The sequence below is a fragment of the Glycine max genome, chromosome 17 (genome assembly GCF_000004515.6).
Source record: "Glycine max cultivar Williams 82 chromosome 17, Glycine_max_v4.0, whole genome shotgun sequence".
Lineage (NCBI taxonomy): Eukaryota > Viridiplantae > Streptophyta > Magnoliopsida > Fabales > Fabaceae > Glycine > Glycine max.
This window is the reverse complement of record NC_038253.2, coordinates 4,590,440-4,614,951: the sequence shown is the minus strand read 5'-3', so window position 1 is coordinate 4,614,951 and position 24,512 is coordinate 4,590,440. Positions and strand designations below refer to the sequence as shown.

The 24,512-nt window shown below is 28.1% G+C and overlaps 1 protein-coding gene and 2 non-coding genes across 11 annotated transcripts; all 3 read left to right on the top strand.

Annotated features, from left to right (window-relative positions):
• The first annotated feature begins 562 nt into the window (after positions 1-562).
• Positions 563-16,214, top strand: LOC100775934 (putative inactive cadmium/zinc-transporting ATPase HMA3). Of its 9 annotated transcripts, XM_041011371.1 has the most exons (13): positions 563-719; positions 792-956; positions 1,852-1,925; positions 4,185-4,321; positions 6,405-6,685; positions 8,326-8,583; positions 11,816-11,913; positions 12,509-12,764; positions 13,463-13,600; positions 13,818-14,145; positions 14,400-14,602; positions 14,800-15,002; positions 15,257-16,214. In XM_041011371.1, the coding sequence occupies exons 5-13, from the start codon at positions 6,496-6,498 to the stop codon at positions 16,010-16,012; spliced, it is 2,430 nt and encodes an 809-aa protein (XP_040867305.1). In that variant the 5' UTR covers positions 563-719; positions 792-956; positions 1,852-1,925; positions 4,185-4,321; positions 6,405-6,495; the 3' UTR covers positions 16,013-16,214. The 9 variants fall into 9 exon arrangements, with proteins under 9 accessions (XP_040867305.1, XP_040867306.1, XP_040867304.1 ...); XM_041011372.1 differs by lacking the exon at positions 1,852-1,925 and having other exon boundaries at positions 6,462-6,685; XM_041011370.1 differs by lacking the exon at positions 1,852-1,925 and having other exon boundaries at positions 6,454-6,685.
• Positions 16,215-18,335: 2,121 nt separating this feature from the next.
• Positions 18,336-18,455, top strand: MIR169S (microRNA MIR169s). The gene has a single exon (NR_126671.1). It is a non-coding gene; the product is annotated as a microRNA MIR169s (primary transcript).
• Positions 18,456-20,665: 2,210 nt separating this feature from the next.
• On the top strand, positions 20,666-20,795 carry MIR169G (microRNA MIR169g). Its single transcript, NR_048784.1, has one exon. It is a non-coding gene; the product is annotated as a microRNA MIR169g (primary transcript).
• The last annotated feature ends 3,717 nt before the right edge of the window (positions 20,796-24,512 follow it).

Below are 24,512 nucleotides of genomic sequence, written 5' to 3'. Positions count from 1 at the left end.
TATATGAAATAAAAAAGAAAGAAAGATGGTGAATTATGGATAATTTTATATAACTATGTATTGTTATTTTAAAATTAAATTATATTTTTCTTCTCTAAAATCATTATATGCTATAATTTAATTTATTTTACTAAAATAGCGAAGATTTTTTCCATTGCTGTCAACGTTGTGGACAATTAATCTAATTTTGAATTCTTACAACTCTTAAATTTTAGTCGAGCATATTTTTTCTCCAAATATTTCAACGTGAATATTTGTAATAAAAGAACACCTAATAAGTATCATAAGCACATTGAAGCCTCACAAACAATGTTTAAAAAACAAAGAGAAAAGGAGAAAAGCAAAGACAACATAAAAAAAAAAAATTGTAATAGGAAAAGGTGAGTATTTGTTGGTGTGTCTCAAAACTTGAGATACATGTTATTAATCTATTATATTATTGTTCATAAACTTACTCCACCTCCAAAGGTTAGTAAATACAGTAGGTTTTAATTCTGAAAATAATTATAATATAATCAATGTAAATGGAAGATTAATAAAGTTATTTGATTGAAAATGAATCTCGTATGTTTTGCATAAGAAAAAAGAATACAATAATCTCCAAAATGAAAAGTGAAAACTATATAAAAAAAAAGAAATAAAATATTTTACAGCATTGCTTTGTGGAGTTCGAGCCAAAGCCTAACCCTTAGATGTGATCAACCGTTATTTCGTCAAAGGTATACATATAATTCTTACGATTCTTTTTTTATCCGTCTGAATTTGAAGTTTTTTTTTTTTTTACTTAAAAGCATTGAGTTCTTCCCCCACAAGCACTTAGGCACGAACTTTTACACGCAACATTTTGGTTGCAATGGCTGCTACGCTGTTTTCTTGATGGCTGATGGTCACGGATGGTTTTGGATTCCGTAGATGCCAAGAATGTCGATCCGAGATGAAGCTGAAGAAAAACTGAGGTAAGAAATGTTGCTATCAATTGGAACTTCAACTCTTCACCCAAAAAAATAATATGAAACTTCAACTAATAAGGGGGGAAAAAGGCTTAACTACATTCTTAAATTTTCTTTTTTCTTTTTTGCATTCAATTAAGAATCCATCTATATTCTTTAACTATTTTGTGTTATAATATTTGGCAATGATAATATAACACAGAATACCATTTGACAACGATTTGAATTAATTATCAATTTTATTTTATATTTTTTTAATTTATATCTTTAAATGTCATCTAAAGTTAAAATTTATGTACAGTGCATACATGCAAAAAAAAAAAGTTATGACTCTTCCCTTGTCTGTTCTCGAAATTTGTCCCTAACTACATTAAGTTATGATAGTGTGTTTTATCAAGAAAAAATAAGAAGTTATAATAGTGTCAATAAAAAAAGTTTTTCTCACAAAAAAAATGATAGTTAGATTTTGATGTGTTACGCTCGGTTGTTAAAGTGGCATCTATATATCCCTATATTCTATAGGAGTGAACAAATTGACTTCAAGTCCATGAATCCGTTGGTCTGCCGTATGCCTGAACCACGGATCAATTTTTTTTAAGAATTCATAATAACCGCGTGGGTCGTTTCTTTTTTGTCACCACCGTACCATCATCATCATGCCACCACCAAACAAGATTCTTATTTTTTTGTTCTATTGTTTATGTGACACATGCTCATTATTTTGCTATCTGCAATATCTTTGTTACATGTTCTTCCTCAATTAAATTCACAAAGTCATTCTGAATTTGTTAGGTGTGTCTTAAATTGACATTGTGCTATTGAATCTTGCTTTTGTTCATTCCTGTTTTATGTTGTGCAGTGGCTTCAACTTTTCATGACATTGTTTGATTATACTTTACAGAAATTGAACTTGTCTGTATATCCACAATCCAATGTCATTGTCAATGAGATACTTGATGACGATTATGATGCATGGTAGTTGAGCTGTCGTTCCAGTTTATTAAATCACTGTAAATTTTGCAAATTATGATATACATGTTTGGTTAGCTAATAACAGATATATTTTTGGGATTTGCTTTCCTCATGAAACTTAATTTTTGGTGATTGTCTTTGTAGGTCAGTTTACGGTTTTTTTTTTAATCTCTTTGTAACTAATATATATATATTTTAAAAAAGTAAATAAAATAGGTTAAATTATAATTTTAGTCTTCTTAATTTCTTAAATTCATGATTTTGATCTCCTTAAATTTTAATTATAATATTTGATTCTTCTAATTTTATAAATTTATGATTTTAATTCTTCTGATAGATTATTAACTAATAATTGTGATTGTTAGAGATATTAAAATAATTATAAATTAAATAAAAATTATTAATCACTAAAAATTGTAATGAAAGATTATAACACTAATATGATGTTATTATTGATGGAGTCACATGCCATATTGGAGGTAAAAGAAGTGTTTGTGAAGAAGAAAAGGAATGAAGTGTTAGAGAAAATTAAAATTAACAAATAATAATTTGATTAATTTATAATTAACTTAATAAGTCAATTAATTCAAATTATTTGTTAATAATTCATTAGGAGGATCAAAACTATCAATTTATAAAACTAAAGAGACTTAATATTACAGTTAAAATTTAGAGGGTCCAAAATTATAATTTAATCAATAAAAAATACTCCTTTTGTTTTTATATATAAAACTCAATTATCTAATCTATCAAAATTAAAGAAAAAGAAAATGATTAATTTAATTGATAATAATAAATTTATTTTAAATTTATAACTTTTTTCAAAACTATCTTTATTATTAATATTTATTTTTCTTCTAATGTTTTGTCAATGTTTTCTCTTTCTTCTTTTAATAAAAGATATTTTTTAGTTTAAAATAATTAATAAAAAAATATTATAAATTAAGTGTTATAAAAAAACAAACATCATTTTAAATTTGAGTCTTATAAATAAAAATAGAAGAAATATATATTAATTAATAAATCTAATAATATATGTTATAATTAATTATGTGTAAAATCATTAAATAATTTATACAAGTCATTATTTATTAATTATTTATTTGTTACTAGATGGATATTTAAATAATTTAAGTATAAAAAAAAAACCCTTGATGGTTTCCTGAGTCCGTCGCCGACTCTTCTGTGGATACATTTAATAAAGTTTTAGCACGAATAGTATTTTTTCTGATGTGTCTGCACGAATATGGAAGCTTTGATTATAAATTTTATTCATCTGTAATTAATTATACATATAATTCAATTTTTTTCTATTAACGAAAAAATTATACCATCATAATATGAGTTAATAAAGATTTACTGAAATAATATACAATTCAAAACTACTTATTTCCTTCTTTCTAGTTTCTCCTTTAGGAAATGCACAGCTACAGCAATAAAACTAAAATTATTTATAGTTTCTGCTCATTGTAAAACAATCTTTCAGGTCCCATGTGAATGGACCTCGCGGAGTAAATCAAAGAAAGATTATGCTTTAATTTGTTTTGTTTTAGTTTGAATGTTTTAAACCCATTGTCCTAAAAATAACAAGAAAATGGGCTTTTTTTTTTATATCTAAAAGGAGTATTTTTTTTTATTTTTCATATGGGATGGATTATGAATTAATTAAGGATAAATCATAGAAGGTGTTATAACTTTTGAGTTAGAAGTTATAACACTTATTACTTTAATTTTTTTTAATTGAATTCATAAATAATTTTATAATTTCAGTATAATTTTTTTTATGACTTCAAAATAATAATCTTTTTTTATATTGTAATTTTTTTTATAGTACGACTTCAAAGTTGTAATACCTTTTTTAATAAAATTAATTTTTTTAGAAACTTTTTTTATTTTGTTTTGTTTTAAAATATTTTAAAATTGTAAAAAAATATTTATTTAATTATTAAATAAATAATTTCAATTTTAATTATTATTAGTTTTATTTAATATGTTGTATATATTTTATGTTTTTATTTAATATGTTATATATTTTTTTTAATGTTTTATTATTTAAAATATATTATATTTTTTAATAATGTTTTATTTAAATATTTTGGTTTATTTAAAATTTGGTTAATCTTTTAATAATAAAAGTAGTTGTTAAATTAAAAGTAATATAATACATTATCTAATGAGGTTGTAAGTTTAATTTATAATTTTAAAAAATTATTCATATTATTATTTATTATTATTTTTAATTTTATAAATCTTAATTCACAGTGTTATCCTGATCATCACCAACATCAATCGTATACTGGACATAGATCTGGTATATGTTTCTAGATATATACCCCAACATCTGCATCAAAAACATAACATCAATCAGCGGTGCTCTAGATATGCGTCTCAATTCTCAAGTATGTAAACAAAGTTTTTAATTATGGTTCTCATCATATATGCCTCAGTATTCATTTCAAGTTCTTTCTACTTCAAATATTTTTTTATGAACCCTCATAGAGGTTTGACATCACTTTCAATACTCTACCATTTGCATATAATCTATCACCATTGAGCTTTTATTATCGTTAATCATTATTAATGCTGCGTGATATGGATCATGATGATGAAGATGATGATAACAACAATAAACGTCAATGATAATGATGATGACAATGATAATGATCATGTTTTTCGACAACAACCTTAGATTACATCGATCATCCTAAAACAAGAGGATTTGGAGGTTGTAAAACAAGAAGATAAGAAACACATGCAAATCTAGTCCAACAAGATGAGAGATGTTGTCACATATGTAAAAGAACTCATGGTGGGACATAATCTCATTATTAATTTAAAAAACATATAATTTTCATATAAATGTCTTCGATTTTTAAATTAAAGTATTTTAGTATCTCCTTCTAATTTTAGTATCTATTTTTATTAATAGATTATTTAAATTTTAAATAAAAAACTATTTAAATAAAATAATATTAAAAAGATATAATATATTTTGAATAATAAAATATTAAAAAAATATATAACATATTAAATAAAACTAATAACAAATAAAATTAAAATTATTTATTTAATAATTAAATAAATATTTTTTCTTACAATTTTAAAAAAAGTGAAGACAAAAAAAAATTATCATAAAAAAATTAAAAACTTTTATTTTAGAAAAATGTATTACGACTTTGAAGTTGAAATAAAACTTTTTGCGATTTTAAAGTCGTAATAGCAAAAAAATAAATATTACGATTTTACAATTATCAAAAAAATTATATTGAATCATTTACTATTTTCTTTTAAAAAAATCATAATAAGTATTATGACTTTCAACTCAGAAGAAGTAGTAATATCTATTATGATTTAACTTGATAGTTAATTCAAAACTAACCCATGTGAAAATATAAAAAAAAAACCCATTTTAGGTAAAAAAAAAAAAGCTAAGAAAATGTGGATTCATAGGTGGATTCCATTAATCTTGTTGATTCTCCACGACATACCCTTGTCTCATCCCACACAAGGAAGTCACCCCTCTAAACAAAAAAAAAAAAAAAAAGAAAAATCTCGCATAGCGAAAAATAATTGAAGTTCGGCAGAGTATTTCGTGCATAATTCTTCAATATTTTTATTTTCTTTAATAGGTTTTTTTTTATTTTGATGCTTGCAAAATTATTTATTTTTCAAAATATTCTTTGTATTTTTTATTTAGTTCTTGTTATTTTGTTTTACTCGTAGTCCTGATAGTATTTTTTTTCTTGTAGTCTTATAATATTTTATTCATTTTAAATTAATTCTTTTAGAAAATATTTAATAAAGACTAAAATCAAACAATTTGCATATTACACGAACAAAAACAAAAACTAAATATATCACAAGGACTAAAATTAAACAATAAGGACCAAAACTAAAAAAAAGAAAAAAATTATTTTAAAAACTATATTTTATAACAATCAAAATAATCTATAAAAATACAATCAAAATAATAATAATAATAATAATAATAATAATAATAATAATAATAATAATAATAATAATAAAAGTATATTAAAAGTCTAAAAATGTATTTAAACATTGTTTTGTCCAAGTAAAATTTGTGTGTCCCTCCTTTGATTTAGGGCATCTTTTATTTTTTTCCCCTTTTATGCCCCACCGAGAAGTTGCCTACTTAAGCTCTCTTGCACCGCTTCCAACCATCGGCATCATCACCACCAAATTCCTTATCTCTGTTGTTAGAAGAAGTTGTTTTTCCTTTTTCTCTTAGTCTTAACCGCTTCTCTTCCTATGTTGGACCATGCTTTTTCTTAACAAGTATCACATGCTGCATGCTTTTCCTTATTTAACGGTTTAATTTTACTATAAGTAACGGGCACTTCTTGTTCTAACTACTGGCCCCTCTCTTTTTTCTTTGTTCTCTGATTCAGCTCTTTTCTCTTTTTGCACATAATAATAATACTTTTTTCCTTTTCATAATTTGGTAATTGATCAATCCAAAAGGAGTTTGTTTCATTTGGGGTAGTGATCGATTGTTGTTGTGGGGTGGAAGGGATTTAGATAAAAATCAAAGCTTTGAAATTCACTGATCATCATGGACAAGGCAGAGAAAGCTATGCGGAAGAGCTACTTTGATGTCTTGGGTTTGTGCTGTTCTTCGGAAGTTCCGTTAATTGAAAACATCTTGAGACCTCTGCAAGGAATCAAAGAGGTTTCAGTCATCGTTCCATCACGAACCGTCATTGTTGTCCATGACACTCTTGTGATTTCGCAACTTCAAATTGGTAAAAATTCTTCTCTCAAATCACTTCATCCTGATTTCATTTTGATAATCTTTTTTGTTATTCTATTCTATATTCTATATGCATAGAAGTATCAGCAACACGTCTTTCAACAAAACTTTGTAATTGGTTATTTTTTTTTTTTTTTATGAATCTCACTCTTCATTTTTTGTTTAATTTAATGTATTTTTAATTAATAATAAAATGTGTTAAAAGAATTGCCATATATATCCGACGTGGCACACATGCACTTGTGTTTGATGGCATGCGGGAGAGAAGGGAATTGGGCCAATGTATTTTTAACCTTCATTGATTGGACCATTCCACGGTGGAGTGGCATGCTTAAAGAGAAAGGTTCCATTATAGGACTGCCTAACTTTTTTGTAATGGTTTATCGAATTGCGGGTAAAATATTCTGTTCTATGTTTGTATGAGTTATTAATTATGAAAACGAGTTTTTGGTTCTTTACTAGTTACGAGAAATAATTAGTTTCACATTTGGGAACACGTTAGAATCATGTTGAATGAGAAAAATATATTTTTTTATGTAAAAATTACAAAGTAAGAAAAGAGTTGTTTTTACGTTGTTGCCTTTAAGAGAAGTCAGACACAAACACATTAACAGTTGTCTGAATAAGTTACAAAAATATTTTTCCTCATTAAGTTGAGAAACGCCCATTTGACTGTGCCAAAATCAAGCACACACAAGACAAGAGACTTGCTTTTGCTGATGATCTTGCGTATTTCCGTATCCCTTCATGAAATATCATGTTTGCATTGAGCGAAATAGATTTGCAAACTTTGTATGCATGTTTTAGATTTTGGGTTCATAAGATTAATTCACTAGCGAGCAAAATTGATTTTAAGGACAGAGGCTCACAAATTTATTAATAACATATATGCATTTACATTTTAAAGGTGATTTTTATTTATTATTCAAATAAATTATTTCTTTTAACTCACTTTAATGTCTTATATTATTAAAAATTAAGCATGTAACATTAATTACTTCAAAATCTAAATAATGAAAATTCAACAATTATTATTCTTACTTTTTTTACATTATCATGTAGTATATAAATTTGAAATTACATGATGGACACAAGATAACTATTCTAAAACTACTTTGTCATTCTATCAAAACTAGGAAATAAACATAAAATTGATATTCTTCATTCATTTATTACTTAATTTTCCTAAAAGGAGATACATTTACATATAGGGCTAATTGATATTAATGAACGAATACTAATTATTCATGTGTCAATACATATTATTCTAAAATAAAAAAATACAATAAATATTAAGAGCATCCGATATAATCTTTTTGTCATTTAAATTTTAGAATATATTTACACCTTTATAAGCTCATCCTAACATTATATTATATTAATATACACTACAATTTAGGTACTGCTATAGTATAGATTAAGGAGTGTAACTGTAACGTCGGCAGTTAATTAGTTATACATATTTTACCTTGTGGAAAAAGGAGTCGTATCTGTAGCATTTGTGCACTGTGAGTAAAGTTACGCTGTTTATATCCTCTTGCTGTATATGGCCATCACCTTTAGCTTTTTATAGGGAAAACAAAACTATCTGACATAATAAGGCCGAAACAAATAATGGGCATGTGATGAAAGTTAAGGCACTGAATGAAGCAAGGCTAGAAGCAAATATCAGAGTGTATGGGGACGAAAAGCACCAAAAGAGATGGCCAAGCCCTTACTCAATTGCCTCTGGAGTGTTACTTTTGCTTTCTCTCCTCAAATTTGTGTTCCATCCCTTGAAATATTTGGCACTAGGAGCAGTTGCTGTTGCTGTCTATCCTCTCATCTTAAAGGCCATTGTCTCCATTCGGAACCTTAGGCTGGACATCAACATTCTTATGCTCATTGCAGGTAATTTAATTTCATTTAATCTATGACTTTATACGTATTATCTACACTCCACCACTATGCTTTTTTAATATTTATTTTTGGTCCTTACACTATACGGCAATTATTACTTGATGTCTTTGGTAGTACGTAACGTAAGTACATGGTGGATTGAGAAAGTAGTTGAACAATTCTACAATTACTATCAATAAAAAGTTATCCCTATTTTCCTGTGCCCTTCTTGTTTTCTTCTTCATAAATTTGAATTGAGAACATTTATATAACATTAAAACGGAATGGGTGTTTTTCCCCCTACACTTTCAGTTTGTGGAATATTAAGTTGGACTGCTAGCTGCTTAATTCACAATTGAATTATTTAATTTTCTTCACATTCAAATGAGAAACTTCCAGTGTGGATGAACTGGAAAAAAAATGGTTGAGATGCTAGATTAACTATAACACAATTTAATTTGGATCATATATTAACAAAAATAATCACTTTGGAATATTTTCTTCAAATAGAACTCATAATTTTTATAATGATTTATGATGTCTTCAGATAAACTTTTTGAAAAAACCACTTCTGCCATATTTTTATTTTATTTTTTTACCCTTTAACTTTTAAAAAGTATTAAATGCATTTTCAAAATCTTCTTATTTTATCTTTTTTTAATATAATTTAAATATAAAAAATTCTTAAAAAAGAAATAGAAAAGGACATTCAAATCTGTATATTCTTTCCCTTTATTATTTATTATATAAACTAAAAAACTTTGGGAGTGGTTAAAATTTTCAGGACACCTTCCTTTAAAGTAACACGCACCCTTATTTTTTTTTTAAATTTAAAAATTTTGTTTATAACTTAATTATACTTTTAAACTTCTATTTGAATTAAATTTTCTTATTTAATTTTACATTTAACTAAAATTTAAAAACAACCGTACAAGATCCAACGGATTCTTGAAACAGAGAAATGATTTCACAATAATTCTTGAAAAATACGCTTGCTTCTCATTAAACTCAAACTCCCAAATCAACTCGACAGAACAAAACTCCAAAATAGGGACACACAGATTCTGTCTTGTATAAAATATTTATATATTTATATAAATATTTATGTCTTTTTTCACTTAAGATAATCACATGAGAAATTCTCATATCCTTGTAACACATGTATGATTCTATTTTTCAAGTTTTTCAACTTTAATAACTTCATATATTCTTGTCATGCAAAGTGATAAACAATAAATCCTTAAAATTAAATAAAACTACACATAATTTGTCATATATAAAGTTGTGTTTGAAAAGTTATTTATGACGCAGTGTATTACGGAAGCTGAAACTATATATTAGCTTCAGTTAAGACCTGAAAAATAGTCCCAAATTAGTGTGTTTGGATAAATCTCTAAAATTATGATAAATTATGATAAGACGAGTTAATCTTGACCAAATTTTACATATTTAAATTATTTTTAAAATTATAGTAGAATTAATTATAATGCAAGAAAATCATGCATGGTAGACTTTAAATAAATAGGAATAAATTTTATTTTTTCTAAAATTAATTCTACAATAATCAATTATGTAAAATCAACTTCATTTAAAATATCGCTAATGTTTGATGAAGCGCATCCTAACATGCTGAAAATCTGCCATGCAACAAACAAAGTAACAAACATTACCGTTGGCTCATAAAACTGACATGCCATCCCAAAATTAAGTTTGATGAAACCCTCCTTAGCAGTATAATTCACACAGCATAATATATTTTTTGGCTGAATTGCAATTTGGGTTTTCTTAATTTTTAAAATTTATGATTTTGGTTTTTTTATTTTTAATTGTAATATTTGATCCTCTAGTTTTATAAATTTATGATTTTGGTTCCCTAGTAGATTATTAACTAATAATTATGATTATTAAAAATATTAAATTAATTATAAATAAATAAAAATAATTAATTATTAAAAAAATTTAATAAAAGGCTATTAATCATAATCATAAAAAATTAAGATTAATAAATTTTTAATGATTAATAATTTTGATTAATTTATAATTAATTTAATAACTTAATTAATTAAGTTAACGATCTATTAGGAGTAGCAAAATTATCAATTTATAACACCAAAGAAACTAAATATTACAATTATAATCCATAAAATCAAAATTATGAATTTAACAAATTAATGGAAATAAAATCATATTTTAACCAATATTTTTTACCTTGCATGTAAGAACTTAAATTATTCAAGCGACGTTAAAGCGACAAACTTGACCCCCCAAAATATCTTTGCTAGAAGCTACCAAACATATGATAGAAATAATCTAGATAGAAAGAAGATATATGCTAACGTCTTATATATATACAAGACGTGATGGTATCAATCTAGATCAGAAATTCTTAAGTAGTATAGCCATAGGCATCCAAATTAAGTAGTAATTAGTTAACATTCAGATGAGTAAATGTATTTTTGCATATATGAGTATTTTTATTCTTTAATATAACTTATAAATGTTATATATGTTTTTTTTACACAGAATGTTATATATGTTAAATATATATAATATTATTTTAATATCTAAAATGAACACAATTTACTTTAAAATTTCTTTAAATTATATAAACCTGCAATAGAAAGTTAATAAGAGAATAAATGCAACGTAACGTAGAGGAGAAAATGTCTCTTGATGAGTTAGCACACAAGAAAAAATATATGATTAGCTAGAAATAAAAACACTAGAGAGAAAGTTGGAAAACCACCTATAGAAGAAATTAGAAAAGATGGGTTCACAGTTCACTAACTTGCCTTAAGTAAGGACATTATTCAGAAGTTTAAACCAAATGGAGGGTAGCCTAAATGCCAGATAAACGCCTATGATATGATTCATCATAAAATATTCTGACCATTATTTGATTTAGAGTAAGTAGTTTATGTTTTGACCGTATAAATTTTTTTATGCTATTATTTAATTATAATTTATTATGGTTAGTAAATTGTTAACTTTTACAATAAGTGACTTATTTTTCTAATTATACAAAATTAAACTCTTTGATTTATGTAACCGACTCAGTCCAATGAGAAAAGTTTTTTTTATTACATATTATATATTTTCGCTGTTTAAAATATAAAGCTCGAGAAAGAGAGGATATTAGTACTTTTTAATTATTATACAATTAAATTCTACTTATTAATCAAATATTATTATAACATTTATACGTTTGGAAAGTACAGTTCCAATAATTTATTTTATTTGACAGTTATTGGGACAATTTCTATGAATCATTATTTGGAAGCCGGCACCATTGTTTTCCTCTTCTCAATTGCACAATGGCTAGAGTCAAGGGCAAGCCACAAGGTATTTATTTATGTTTCTTGCTTGACACTGCCTCATGATTAGTGGACCCAGATTCTATTCCAAAGCCTTATTAGATAATTGAGGGAGCCACTGTTCAAACACACATATTCTTGAATTAATCGAGGTATTCATTCATTTATTTATTTTCCATGCTTAACACTGGCTCAAGAATTAACGTATGATTCTTGAATTAATAAAAAAATTAGTAGACCCAGATTCTATTGCAAAGCCTTATTAGATAATTGAAACACACACACACACATTCCATATATTATAATATACTTATGGATACTGATTTTCTTTGGTAAATGCTTATGGATGATGATTGTCATACTTTAGTGTAAGAACGTTGAACAATCTAGGCTATACAAAAGAAGACTAATTGCCTTATTGATTGCACATAAGTATGCAAAATGTGTGATTTAAGATTGAAAGAATTATTGCCATCATCAGTATATAGGCAATGAAGAAAACTGAATCAATGAGCCTATGTCTTACATTTGATGTTCTCTATAGAACACAAAAGCAGGGTTCTCTGTTTCAATTCTCATAGTAAGTATTGTGAAGCTTCTAAACGCAATGCCTTTGGATTCAGGCAACTGCAGTAATGTCATCTTTGATGAACATAGCCCCTCAAAAAGCAGTCATAGCTGAAACCGGAGAGGTTGTGGATGCTGATGAGGTGAAAATAAACACCGTTTTAGAAGTTAAAGCAGGCGAGGTGATACCCATTGATGGTGTTGTGATAGATGGAATCTGTGAAGTTGATGAGAAAAAATTGACTGGGGAATCATTCCCTGTGGCAAAACAAAAGGATTCTACTGTATGGGCTGGCACCATCAATTTAAATGGTAAAAATTCTTAGTTCCCATTATATGTAATGTGCCATTAGTGCTTGCTAGAGAAAATAATCAATAACAACAACAACAACAACGCCTTATCCCACTAGGTGGGGTCGGCTACATGGATCAACTTCCGCCATAATGTTCTATCAAGTACCATACTTCTATCCAAATCATTACGTTCGAGATCTTTTTTGATAACCTCTCTTATAGTCTTTTTGGGTCTTCCTCTGCCTTGAATTGTTTGTCTTCTCTCCATCTGGTCTACTCTCCTCACTACAGAGTCTACCGGTCTTCTCTCTACATGCCCAAACCACCTAAGTCTATTTTCCACCATCTTCTCTACAATAGGCGCTACTCCAACCCTCTCTCTAATAGCTTCGTTTCTAATTTTATCCTGTCGAGTCTTACCACACATCCACCGCAACATCCTCATCTCCGCTACACCTACTTTATTCTCATGTTGGCTTTTGACCGCCCAACATTCTGTTCCGTACAAAATCGCCGGTCTTACCGCAGTCCGATAAAACTTTCCCTTTAGCTTGATCGGTACCTTTGCATCACATAACACCCCCGATGCTTTTCTCCATTTCATCCATCCTGCTTGAATGCTAGAGAAAATAATATAAGGAGAAAAAAAATTGATATTTTGTTTTTTCTTAGACCAAGTTGGTGAAGTCAATGTGTTTCCTTGATTGATTAAAAAGGTTATATTAGTGTGAAAACTACTGCACTAGCTGAGGATTGTGTGATGGCTAAAATGGCAAAGCTTGTTGAAGAAGCTCAAAACAGCAAAACCAACATCCAGAGATTGATTGACAAGTTTGCCCAGTTTTATACCCCAGGTTAGTCATACATAATCTACAGTATTTGTTTTAATCACTCTTGAACTGAAAAACTAATCTTGAATAGTCACGGTCTTTAGTAAGTTGTTGTCAGATGTTGAAGAGATAAAAGATCAGTTTTTGACAATGAAACGCAGCTATATGTGATCTATAACTTTATGGTCACGCTTGCATTCAATTTCATTGTCCTTAAATGTTGTTGGTAATGTTTTTTCAGGCGTTGTAATCATATCAGCTCTTGTAGCGGTGATTCCACTTGCGCTAAAACAACATAACCATAAACTTTGGCTTCAGTTTTCGCTGGTTGTTTTAGTAAGTGCATGTCCATGTGCACTCATCCTTTCAACGCCAGTTGCAACTTTTTGTGCTTACACCAAAGCAGCCACATCAGGTCTTCTCATCAAAGGGGGTGATCATCTTGAAACACTTGCCAAAATTAAGGTCATGGCCTTTGACAAAACGGGTACCATAACGAAGGGTGAATTTGTGGTCACACATTTTCAATCTCTTTCAGATGACATTGATTTCAACACATTGGCTTACTGGTAAGGATGGCCTTTATTTCCCCCTCTTACACTGCTATTTCTATCCATCTTTCTTTGAAATGTAAACTTATTAAAAAAATAAAAGAAAAGTAAAGCATACTAGTAGTAGTGAATAAATAATAGTGATAGATTTTCTTGTGGTATAATAGCAGATATTATATGAACTTGTTAGGAAATTTCTGATGGCTATTTCCAATGTAGATTAAATAGATAGTTGAATTATGAGATCAATGAGTTTACATTCAACTTTTCAGGGTGTCAAGCATAGAGAGCAAGTCAAGCCATCCATCGGCAGCAGCAATTGTTGATTATGGAAGGTCTCTCTCCGTTGAACCAGAGCCAGAAAAGGTGACAGAATTTGAAATTTTCCCTGGCGAAGGAATATGTGGGAAAATTGAAGGCAGAGTTATTTACATTGGAAATAAAAGAATTGCCGCAAGAGCTGGGTTTGAAACAGGTGAATGCCTTTACCATTGGGGTGTAATACAATCCTGCTTACTGAAAGAGATTACAATATAATTTCTGTAACTCATTTCAATATCTCTTATAGTTTTAGCTAATGACAATTAATTGACCGTTATGCTCTCTTGATATTAATATTTCTTTCCTTCTGTTTCTTGCAACTGAGTGAGGATAGTGATTTTTGTTTTGTAGTTCCTATCTTACAAGGTGAAGTTGAAAGAGGAAAGACCACGGGATACATATACTTGGGAGCAATCCCAATTGGATTTTTCTCTCTTTCAGATGCTTGCAGATTAAGAGTTCAGGAGGCAATAGGACAGTTGAAGTCATTGGGAATCAAAACCGCTATGCTCACTGGAGATAATCAATCTGCTGCGATGCAAGTACAGGATGAGGTGTGTGATGTTATACTTATATGGTCAAACCTTTGTGAATATAATATGGCTAAATTGTAGGAAGCTGTCACCATACTGAACTTCTTATGTGCTTGGTCAAGTGAACTGAACTTATTTTTTTATGTTGTAAGATGTCACTGGGTAATTCATTTTTCTATACTCTATTGTTAGCATTAAGTATTAACTTCCCATGGACAAGTTGGAGTCATAGAACCTGAGTTAAATACTAATGGCAATAGTGATTTCATCTACAGCTGGGGCATTCTCTTGAGTTAGTTCATGCAGAACTTTTGCCAGAGGACAAGGTGAAAATCATCTCAGAATTTAAGAAGGAAGGTCCAACAGCCATGGTTGGGGACGGCCTAAACGACGCGCCGGCATTGGCTGCAGCTGATATTGGAATCTCGATGGGCATTTCAGGTTCTGCATTGGCAAGTGAGACGGGCAATATAATTCTTATGTCCAATGACATTATGAAGATACCAGAAGCCATTAAGCTTGCAAGAAAAGCTAGTAGGAAAGTGGTAGAAAACATTGTTTTTTCAATCATGACTAAGGCTGCGATTCTTGATTTGGCCATTGGTGGTCATCCACTTGTTTGGGCAGCAGTTGTGGCTGATGTTGGAACATGCCTATTGGTCATCTTTAACAGCATGTTACTTCTGCGAAAAGGACACAACCATGGAGGAAAATGTTGTAGATCTTCTACTAAACCGCATAACCACAAAAATGGATGTGGTGGCTCTCATGATAATTCCTCTCATCATCACCATCATCATGAGCATGATCAACATCAACATGAAGATCATAGCCACAAACGTTGTTGCTCAGAAAAGACAAAAAAATTGTTCCCACCTCAGAAATGTGGTGGTGCTCATGGTAGTTCCTCTCATCATCATCATCACCACCGTCAACATCAACATGAATACCATAACCATGACCAACACGATCAACATCATCAGAAGTGTGCCTCACAAACAAGTTTCTCAACATGTCCACCCTGCTCTTGAAATTCAACTTTAGGTGGAATTGTTAACCATTGCAGCACCATGAAGGGTCATGATCAATGTAAGGGGAATCACTTTGGCAGTTGTTTGGGTATATGTTAAGGGCTTCTTCCTTTTTTATTTATTTAATGTATGTTGCTTATATACTATAGTATGCAGCACTACTCATTGACATTAATATAAGAAGTTGAACGTTTTCTGTCAATCTCATCTCAATTGTGTGTTGTTTCTTTTGGGTCTTCTTTACCTCGTTCCAATGTTTGATGAACTCAATTTACATCATAAAATCAGGAGTTAACTGCTTTAATTTTAAAGGCTTCTGATAACAAGGAATTCAAAAGTGAAATATAAAGTGTAATATTTAATGTTATCAATATATTTTTCTTATCATATATATATAATTTCTTTCAAAGTCATTTTTAATTAATCTAAAATATTTTCTCAAGTTTTTTTAATCGGATTTTTTTATTATAGATTTTTATCTTGATATTTTTACAAGACCATTTTAAATTGTTTGTTACTTTTTGTTTTCTTTTACAAAAACATCTTTGATCATGCAATATTTTTTTGTCGATAAAATATGAATACAGTAAATGAGAAGATCCCTAACCAACATTTAAGTGGAGATACGTTAATTAATTAGATAAATAAATTAAGAGAATGTGACCCCAATAAAGTGATTCTTTGATTTCTTTCCCTTTAGTGTTATTAATTAAATTAAATAATTTTTTTCAATTTTTTAAACAATTCAAGGTCCATTACCCATTTCTTTTGGATTTAAGACTCAATTTTGGCCCATTAAAGCAAGACTCACAAATCACAAGTCAAACCTGACTCAATGACCCATTTTGTTTTTTGCTGAATGTCTCAATAACCCATATATTTCCTAGTGAGAAAGTTTACTTTTAGCTGCCATTATTTTCTGACCAAAAAAATAAAACTGCTGCTATTATTTAGCAAGTAAAAAAACAATTGTTCGTATTTCACTATTTAGCTTAGAACTTTTGTGGCTAATGGATATTAACCCCTAAAATGTTAATTTCCAATGCGATTTTTACTGCATTAATTTTCACAGCTATTTAACATATGTTTACTACTAGTACTTAATTTAAATGTCAGTCATACTTTTCCCGAGCTTGAATATATTTAGTATTTACTGACCATTTCCTACTTGTGAAGGATTTGGTCGCTATTAATTATATGGCCTCTAAAGATGTATTAATGGCTGCTAAAACTCAACTTTGATTTAGTGTGTAATTAACACTTGAATTAAAATATTTTTTCAAAGATTAGTTTTTGTTTCAATAAAAAGATTTTTTTTCCTCAAGATAAATCAACTTTAACGAAAGATTTATTTATATTTTCATTTAAAATTTTGTATTGTGTCATCATATTTCGGGGGTAGTATTCGTATATAATTAAATTAATTGATTCCTTAATATTAATTTTTTTACATAATTTTTTTTATATGCAAATCAGGCTAGGCCGTGCTGTTTATTATTTCTAAAATTTAAATTGGACTTATAATCATATCCCAATTCAATCATAGGCTTGATTTTACAGTTCAGGCCCATCCTATATATACTATAGAGGTTTTTGTTAGTAAAAAATTTAGATTTATTATTAGAAACGATTAATTTTAACGAATCCTTAAAAAGTTTAATAATACATAAATTATAAGAAAATTAAGTAACACAAAACAATACAGAGGATAATTAAAATTTATTTTCTACTAAATTTTATTTGCTAAATTGAAATCTTTTATGAACCTAAAACAAACTCAAGCAAGTAGGGTAAAATAACTTGTTTGCGTAACGTAATTTATGAGAAATCGGTGAAGGCAGCAAATTCAGAGTGATAATCGATTGCCAAATTTATTGTGCGTCCAACACGCAGCGTAAATAAGATTCTATACAGTCCCTTTTCCCATGCCTCACAGAAACACGTTCTCTATTGTGCTCAATGCAAAGGGTGTGACACATAAATTTGTTGTGAAGCCGAAAAGTGCACAGTTTCATTAGATATGGTAGAATTCGAGTACTGGCACGGAAAATATATAGCATAAGTTGAGGGGGGTTGCATCTAATCATTCCCTTTGAATAACATATAAAGATGCCACCTAGTCAGTAGTCACCTACAATTTGAATGATTATTAATTGTCCTGGCTAAGAATTCATACGAAATAGTAATATAATTGTATTTCTACTGTTCTAACTCTATATAACAATCACCTAATACAGCAACTAGAAGCAAACTAATTAAGCTCCCGCAGTACATCAAATAATGCTGCATGTTTTTTTTGTTAACTAGCTGAGGGTTAGGTTGAGGATGGAATGAAGCCAAGGATGACTTGCCGGAGTCATATTCCATGTGATGATGAGGCTAAATGCTTTGATCGTGAAAATTGAGTTAACCCGGCAAGTAATCTTTGGCTGCATTTTGCTCTCTTCCTGTAATATGAGATGAGGCACATATGTATGTACTTACTTAATAGCTAACTAGCTTTCGTAATGGGAGACTCATCTTATGAATTCATCTCTCAACTATATATATATGTTTTTTCTTCTTCTTTCATTTGATGCAGGATATATTAAGATGATACGGGCTAGCTTCAGACTCTCTGCATACGCGTACATATACGCAAATGATCTCTTCCCGGGTACGGAAAACTTAAAAAATATCATTTTAATTACAAATTAAAATAATATATACAAGAGATATCAAGTTATAACTTTTAAGAGTAATTTTCTGTAAAATAATTCCCTTTAATAATCTTTTATACAGATTAAATTTTATTTCCAACTGTTAATATTAACTCAACGAATCATATATATATATATATCAAATTTAAGACAAATTAAACATTTGTGATTATGGAATCTTATAGTCAACATTTACTTATATTTTTAGGATTGATGATTTTGTTTTTGTTTATTTTTTTTAGGATTAATGCAATCTTAAAAGTTAAGGATCAAATCTTCACATACTGAAATTTATTTAAAAGATTGATTTTTTTCGACAAATATTTTTCATACACACGGATAAAAATTAAAATTATGACCACGTGTTTAAAGAATAATATTATTTACCAATTATATTCCACCTTATTACTTGTTAGTAGAGATGATGGTAGTGCATACTAATAATACAATTTATCTCATATTGATTAGTTATTCAAAAACTATACTAATTAAGTAATTTTAAAAGGAAATTAACTATTCCATTTCGGTTAAAAAAATCTAAACAAATATTATATATGATGTGACCCAAAATGGTAGGACCTCATAATTGTATTAGGTGGTTTCTTGATTAAACTGTTACTCCAATGATTATCAAGCATGGCTGAATATGAAAAATGAGGTAATGACACTTATGATGAAAAATCAAATGTCAAATCAAATTTTAATATAACTATATATATATATATATATATATATATATATATATATATATATATATGTGGGATACTTTAATAATATGCTACAGATAAGGTGTTTAGATATTTTTAAAAAAAACATTCCTCTTAAATAAGAAAAAGAAATAAATGAACACTCAAATATTATATGATCCTTAAAGAGAAATGAAGAAAGGAGAGATAAAAATATAAATTAATAAATGATATAATAACATGATAGAAAAAGAAAAATAAATTAAAAACATAAATGATATGTTTTATATTTAAGAATGTCTAATTATCATTACCTCTTAAATATGATTAAACTTTAGATATATGAAAATATATCACGATATGTCATCTAGATTGGGAATTGGAAATGTGATAGTATAATTGAATCATCTATCCATAGCAAATAGATGTACATGAGAACAATATCCTTTAAATCTTGGAGTATCATTATGCTCTCAAAATTGAGCCTATTTATGGGCCCATCATGGAGTAATACTTCATTTTAGTTTCATTTTTTTTATCATTACATTTAGGTTCATTTAATTTACACATATATCTTTTAATTTTTATTAAATACTAAATTAATTTTAAATCTGAGACTGATTATGTACAAATCTAAATCAAGTTAAGGTTATATATAAAACCAGTTTGATAGTGAAGAAAGAAGAGAAGAAAAGAAATTATGAGCCATTAGTTCGTATCTTCTTATTAAAAAAATTAACTAACATGATCAATAAAAAATTGAATATAAATCTATGAAATAATAGACAGAACTAGTGCGGGATATCAATATTTTATGTGGGATTGTGTTGTGCACTTGTGCTTTGACCCACCATGCAATGCAAACACAAGGCTGCGGATTTAATTTAGTTCAGCACCTCTCAATATGCAAAGCAAGCTAACCGGAATAAATACCAAAGCTATATTTAATTATGTGTAGAATTATTTTGTTGTAGATGATTCATGAATGATCACTAGAAGAGGTGTTTTCTTTACATTAAAGAAATAAGCGGAGATCGTGGATAGACTTAAAGAGTTGCACGTGGCCCTTTCCCTATGTAGCTGTCTTCCATAAAGCATAATTATCTCATGTCAGAGAAAATAAATCGGTGAGTCAGAGTCATCTCAGTCCAATATATATTATATATTATGTGTTTCTCTTCTACTATAAAAGCACACCACCCAACCCATCAATGTAGCACTCCAAGCTTATAATATTAAGGTCCTCTCAACTCACAATAAGAGGTAGAAAGTAGAGTGCAGCCAAGGATGACTTGCCGGAGCAATAAGAATAAACAATAAAATGTATCTATTTATAACATTCTTCTTCTTCTTCTTCTTCTTTCACGCCGGCAAGTTGTTCTTGGCTACATTTTGTTTTCTTCTTCTACTGTGATGCTTTGCGGACTAATGTACATATAGTTGATTAATTGCATCGTCTCAAACTACAAATATTGTGTTATTCATTAGTTACCAGCTGCCATATAATAATAAATTCATTTTGTTGATTAATCTATGTTCTATTTTGATATGAATACACATTCTTGTATATGCAGCATGTTTAGTTAATTGATTTGACTCCACTTAATTGTGTTTATTTATATTTAAGCGTACGTATAGTATATATTTGTTTTTCAAGGACAAAAGTTTGCAAGAACAAAAGATGGAAAAGTAAAGTGATACTGACAGTGTAGATGGCTAAATAATTCTTATTTGGCTCGTTACAATTTATTCTGCAGATTCTTCCTCACTCCTTGTACAGTCATTTACTTCACTATTCTTAAGGGATGATATCACGAGGGAGTTTCTGTCGGCGTATTTTAGGGGAAAAAATCATTGGTGGAAGAGATTGAGATATTGGAAGAGAAAAAGAGATAAATAGATGATAAATTTGTTAATATCAATAGTGATAAATAGGAAGAAAATATTGAAAAAAGAGATGAATACCCTTTTGAGGTTTCAATGAATATTGAGCACTGTACTTTATAATTTGGAGTGTTTCTTAAGGCCTTTCCCTCGTATAATTGCTGAAAAGAAACCGAATATATCTATATATATATATATATATATATATATATATAAAGATTAAATGGATGTATATTAAGAATTTATTTTTATAATTTAAAATCTTTCATATTAATTGACATTATAAAATTTATCTGTTTTAAAATTCTTCTTCTTCTTCGGTCTATTTTTTTATTATTTAATAATAGTATTATATAGACTATTAAAAGAAAAAATAATACCAAAATATTTTTTCTTAAAAAAGAAAAATATGCAATTATCTCCCAAATCAAAACAATATAGTATTGTAAAAAACTTTCATTACTTATTTTTAAATAAAACTATAAGAAATAAAATATTTTAAATAATAAAAAAATAATTCTTAATTAAATATTACTATTCTACATTACCCCTTATATAAATTAAACATTTTAAAATTAAAAAAGAAGGCTCCCACTCATACAAGTAGTCCTGTCTCTCTAGAAACGAGGGCATGAAATTAGTGCCCCCCAAAGCATGTGATCCTTAAGTTACAAGCCTCCATGTACAACCGTAATTTTTTAAGTCATATGCGATCGAACTTAATTTTCTTTATTTATTATATATATTTTAGTTCCATTCTCAGTCCGTAAACACCAGTTCTATATATGAATGACTTTATTATCAAGCAATTGAATTAATTTCTTTTATAAGTTTAGAGAGCTATTTCTTTCTCTTTTCCTTCTGGCTTTTGAACTGTGTGCTATATATATTTAGCTTTTTAGAAAGTTATATTTATATTTGGATACCTAGCTCGATGCAATCAACCAAGATCCAATTAATACCGTTAAAGTTGAACTAGTTAGGAAATTTTGCTCTTTAAATCACTGCCCATGGTTTGCTTGTTTCTTTTCTAGTTTTCATGAATTTCTTCACCAGTAGTTGCGTGAACTCTCTTGTACTATATGCTACCATCATTATTGATTCTTGACGAAGATTATTGCATTGAATGAAGTTATCTTGGTAGTAGTGATCAAGAAGGGATTTACACATGAATTTTCATTATTTTTTCTCTCATTTTCTTATCTTATTACTTCCTTTTTAATTATGCTTTTTTTTTCTTCTTAAAACTCTCGCATCAGATTGATACGTTTCTTCAACTACACACAAATTAATAATCTTTAACATGAAATTTGCTTCAACTAAAACACTCTTTATAATTTTTTGGAGCTAATCCACAAATTCATTTAAGCAATAATCACCATTGAAATTTAGGTATGTGTCCTCCTTGAAATCATTGAAATGGCCTTCATTGGGTTGTTTTCATGATTAAGAACACTATCAGTCAGTGCATGGTTTTTTAATCACTATCTCAAATTCATTTTTCGGATTTCTCTTTAATTTTGAACTTGTTAAACTTCAACGAGTTGCTGCACTGATCTGAACTTGCTATGTAATTCATCTATCTCAATTTCACGAAGGTTCCTATGGTATGCATGGTATATGTTAGTGACATTTTACAGAACGTCGAGATATTTTCATGATCTTTAATTTGGTCAATATTACAAAGTTAAGGGTAAAAAGGACTTTCTAAAATATAGGTTGTTAATTTTGGAAAATTTGGAATCGAATAAAACGTCAAAATTTTTTAACGGGTTAATAATTCTATTTATATATAAAAAAAAACACAAATAAGAAGTTAGAATACGTATCAATGTTTGGAGAATACCATAATTTCTGCCTTCCTTCCTTGACTTTGTGTCAATATTTGGTTTACAGGCCAGTTTAATTATTACACACAAATTTGAGTATGCCTAATGGAGAGTGAAACAATTACGCTTTGTTTGATTGCGAAAAAAATGAAAGGGAAAAGAGAGTGAAAGCAAACAAATGAAGAAGAAATGAAAATCTTTCCTTTTTGTGGTAGAGATGAAATAGCAAATAATTTTTTTCAAAATGGTGAGAATCACCTAAAAACCTTCCACATTAGAGTAGAGAGCTAAGAAAACTGAAGAAATTATGATTGTTTACTAGGTTACTCTCCTCATGCACACCCTGAAAGACCATATAATTGAATTATATGACCTAAAGGAGAAAACATCATGTTCAAAATGCCACATAATTGATTATGCATATAACATAATTAATTATGTGCCTGGGATAAATAAATAAGATTTAAATATATTTTTAATTTTTTAAATTTGGACAATTATTTTTTTAATCCCTAATAAAATATTTTTTATTAGTTTCTCTAATTTTTGAAAAATTATTTTTAGTCTCTCTTATTCTTTTGTGTTAGTGATGTTATAATTTGTAAAATTTTTACACCTTCATAAATATTTATTTTTTAATGTTTTACCACAATTTAAAATCATTAGAATATGTAAGAATAATTTCATTTTTTATTTTTTTTCTTTAAAATCACCAGAATATATAAAAAATGATTACCAAACTATTTTTTTTCTTTAAAATCACCAGAATATATAAAAAATGATTACCAAACTATAAGAGTAAAATATCTTGGTAGTTTTAAATCATCAAAAAATTGTTTTAAAAAAATAAATTTTGATGATTAAAAATCATTATAAAACCAATAAAAATGGATTGAAAGTAGTCATTAAAAAATTATAGGGACTAATGTGAATAATTATTTTCAGGACTAAAAAAATAATTATTTATATTTAAAGGACCAAAAACATATTTAAGTCAAAATATAATTATCTAAAGTTAGGGTAAAATGGTATTTTTTAATACTTCTATTTTTTCTATTTTAAATTAAACAATTTTAAAATTAAATTTTCACTCTGTTTATCCTGAACCAAAAACTTCTATTTTATTTTTTTTATATTTCTCTTCTCTCCACTTTTTTTCTTACCTACGTATACGTAGGTGTTCTTCCTCTATTTCCTTCCTCTGCCAAACATTGCGTTACGGATTTACTCCATACCACATCTATACCGAAGAAATGGGGCATTTTAATTCTAGTGAGCAAGCTTAAAAAATAGAAAGTCAAATTGTTTAGATGATATATACAATTTCATTGTTCAAAGTTTACAAACAATTAAACTCCTACTCCGTTAAATATAATGATATATATGTTTATACCTTTAATTT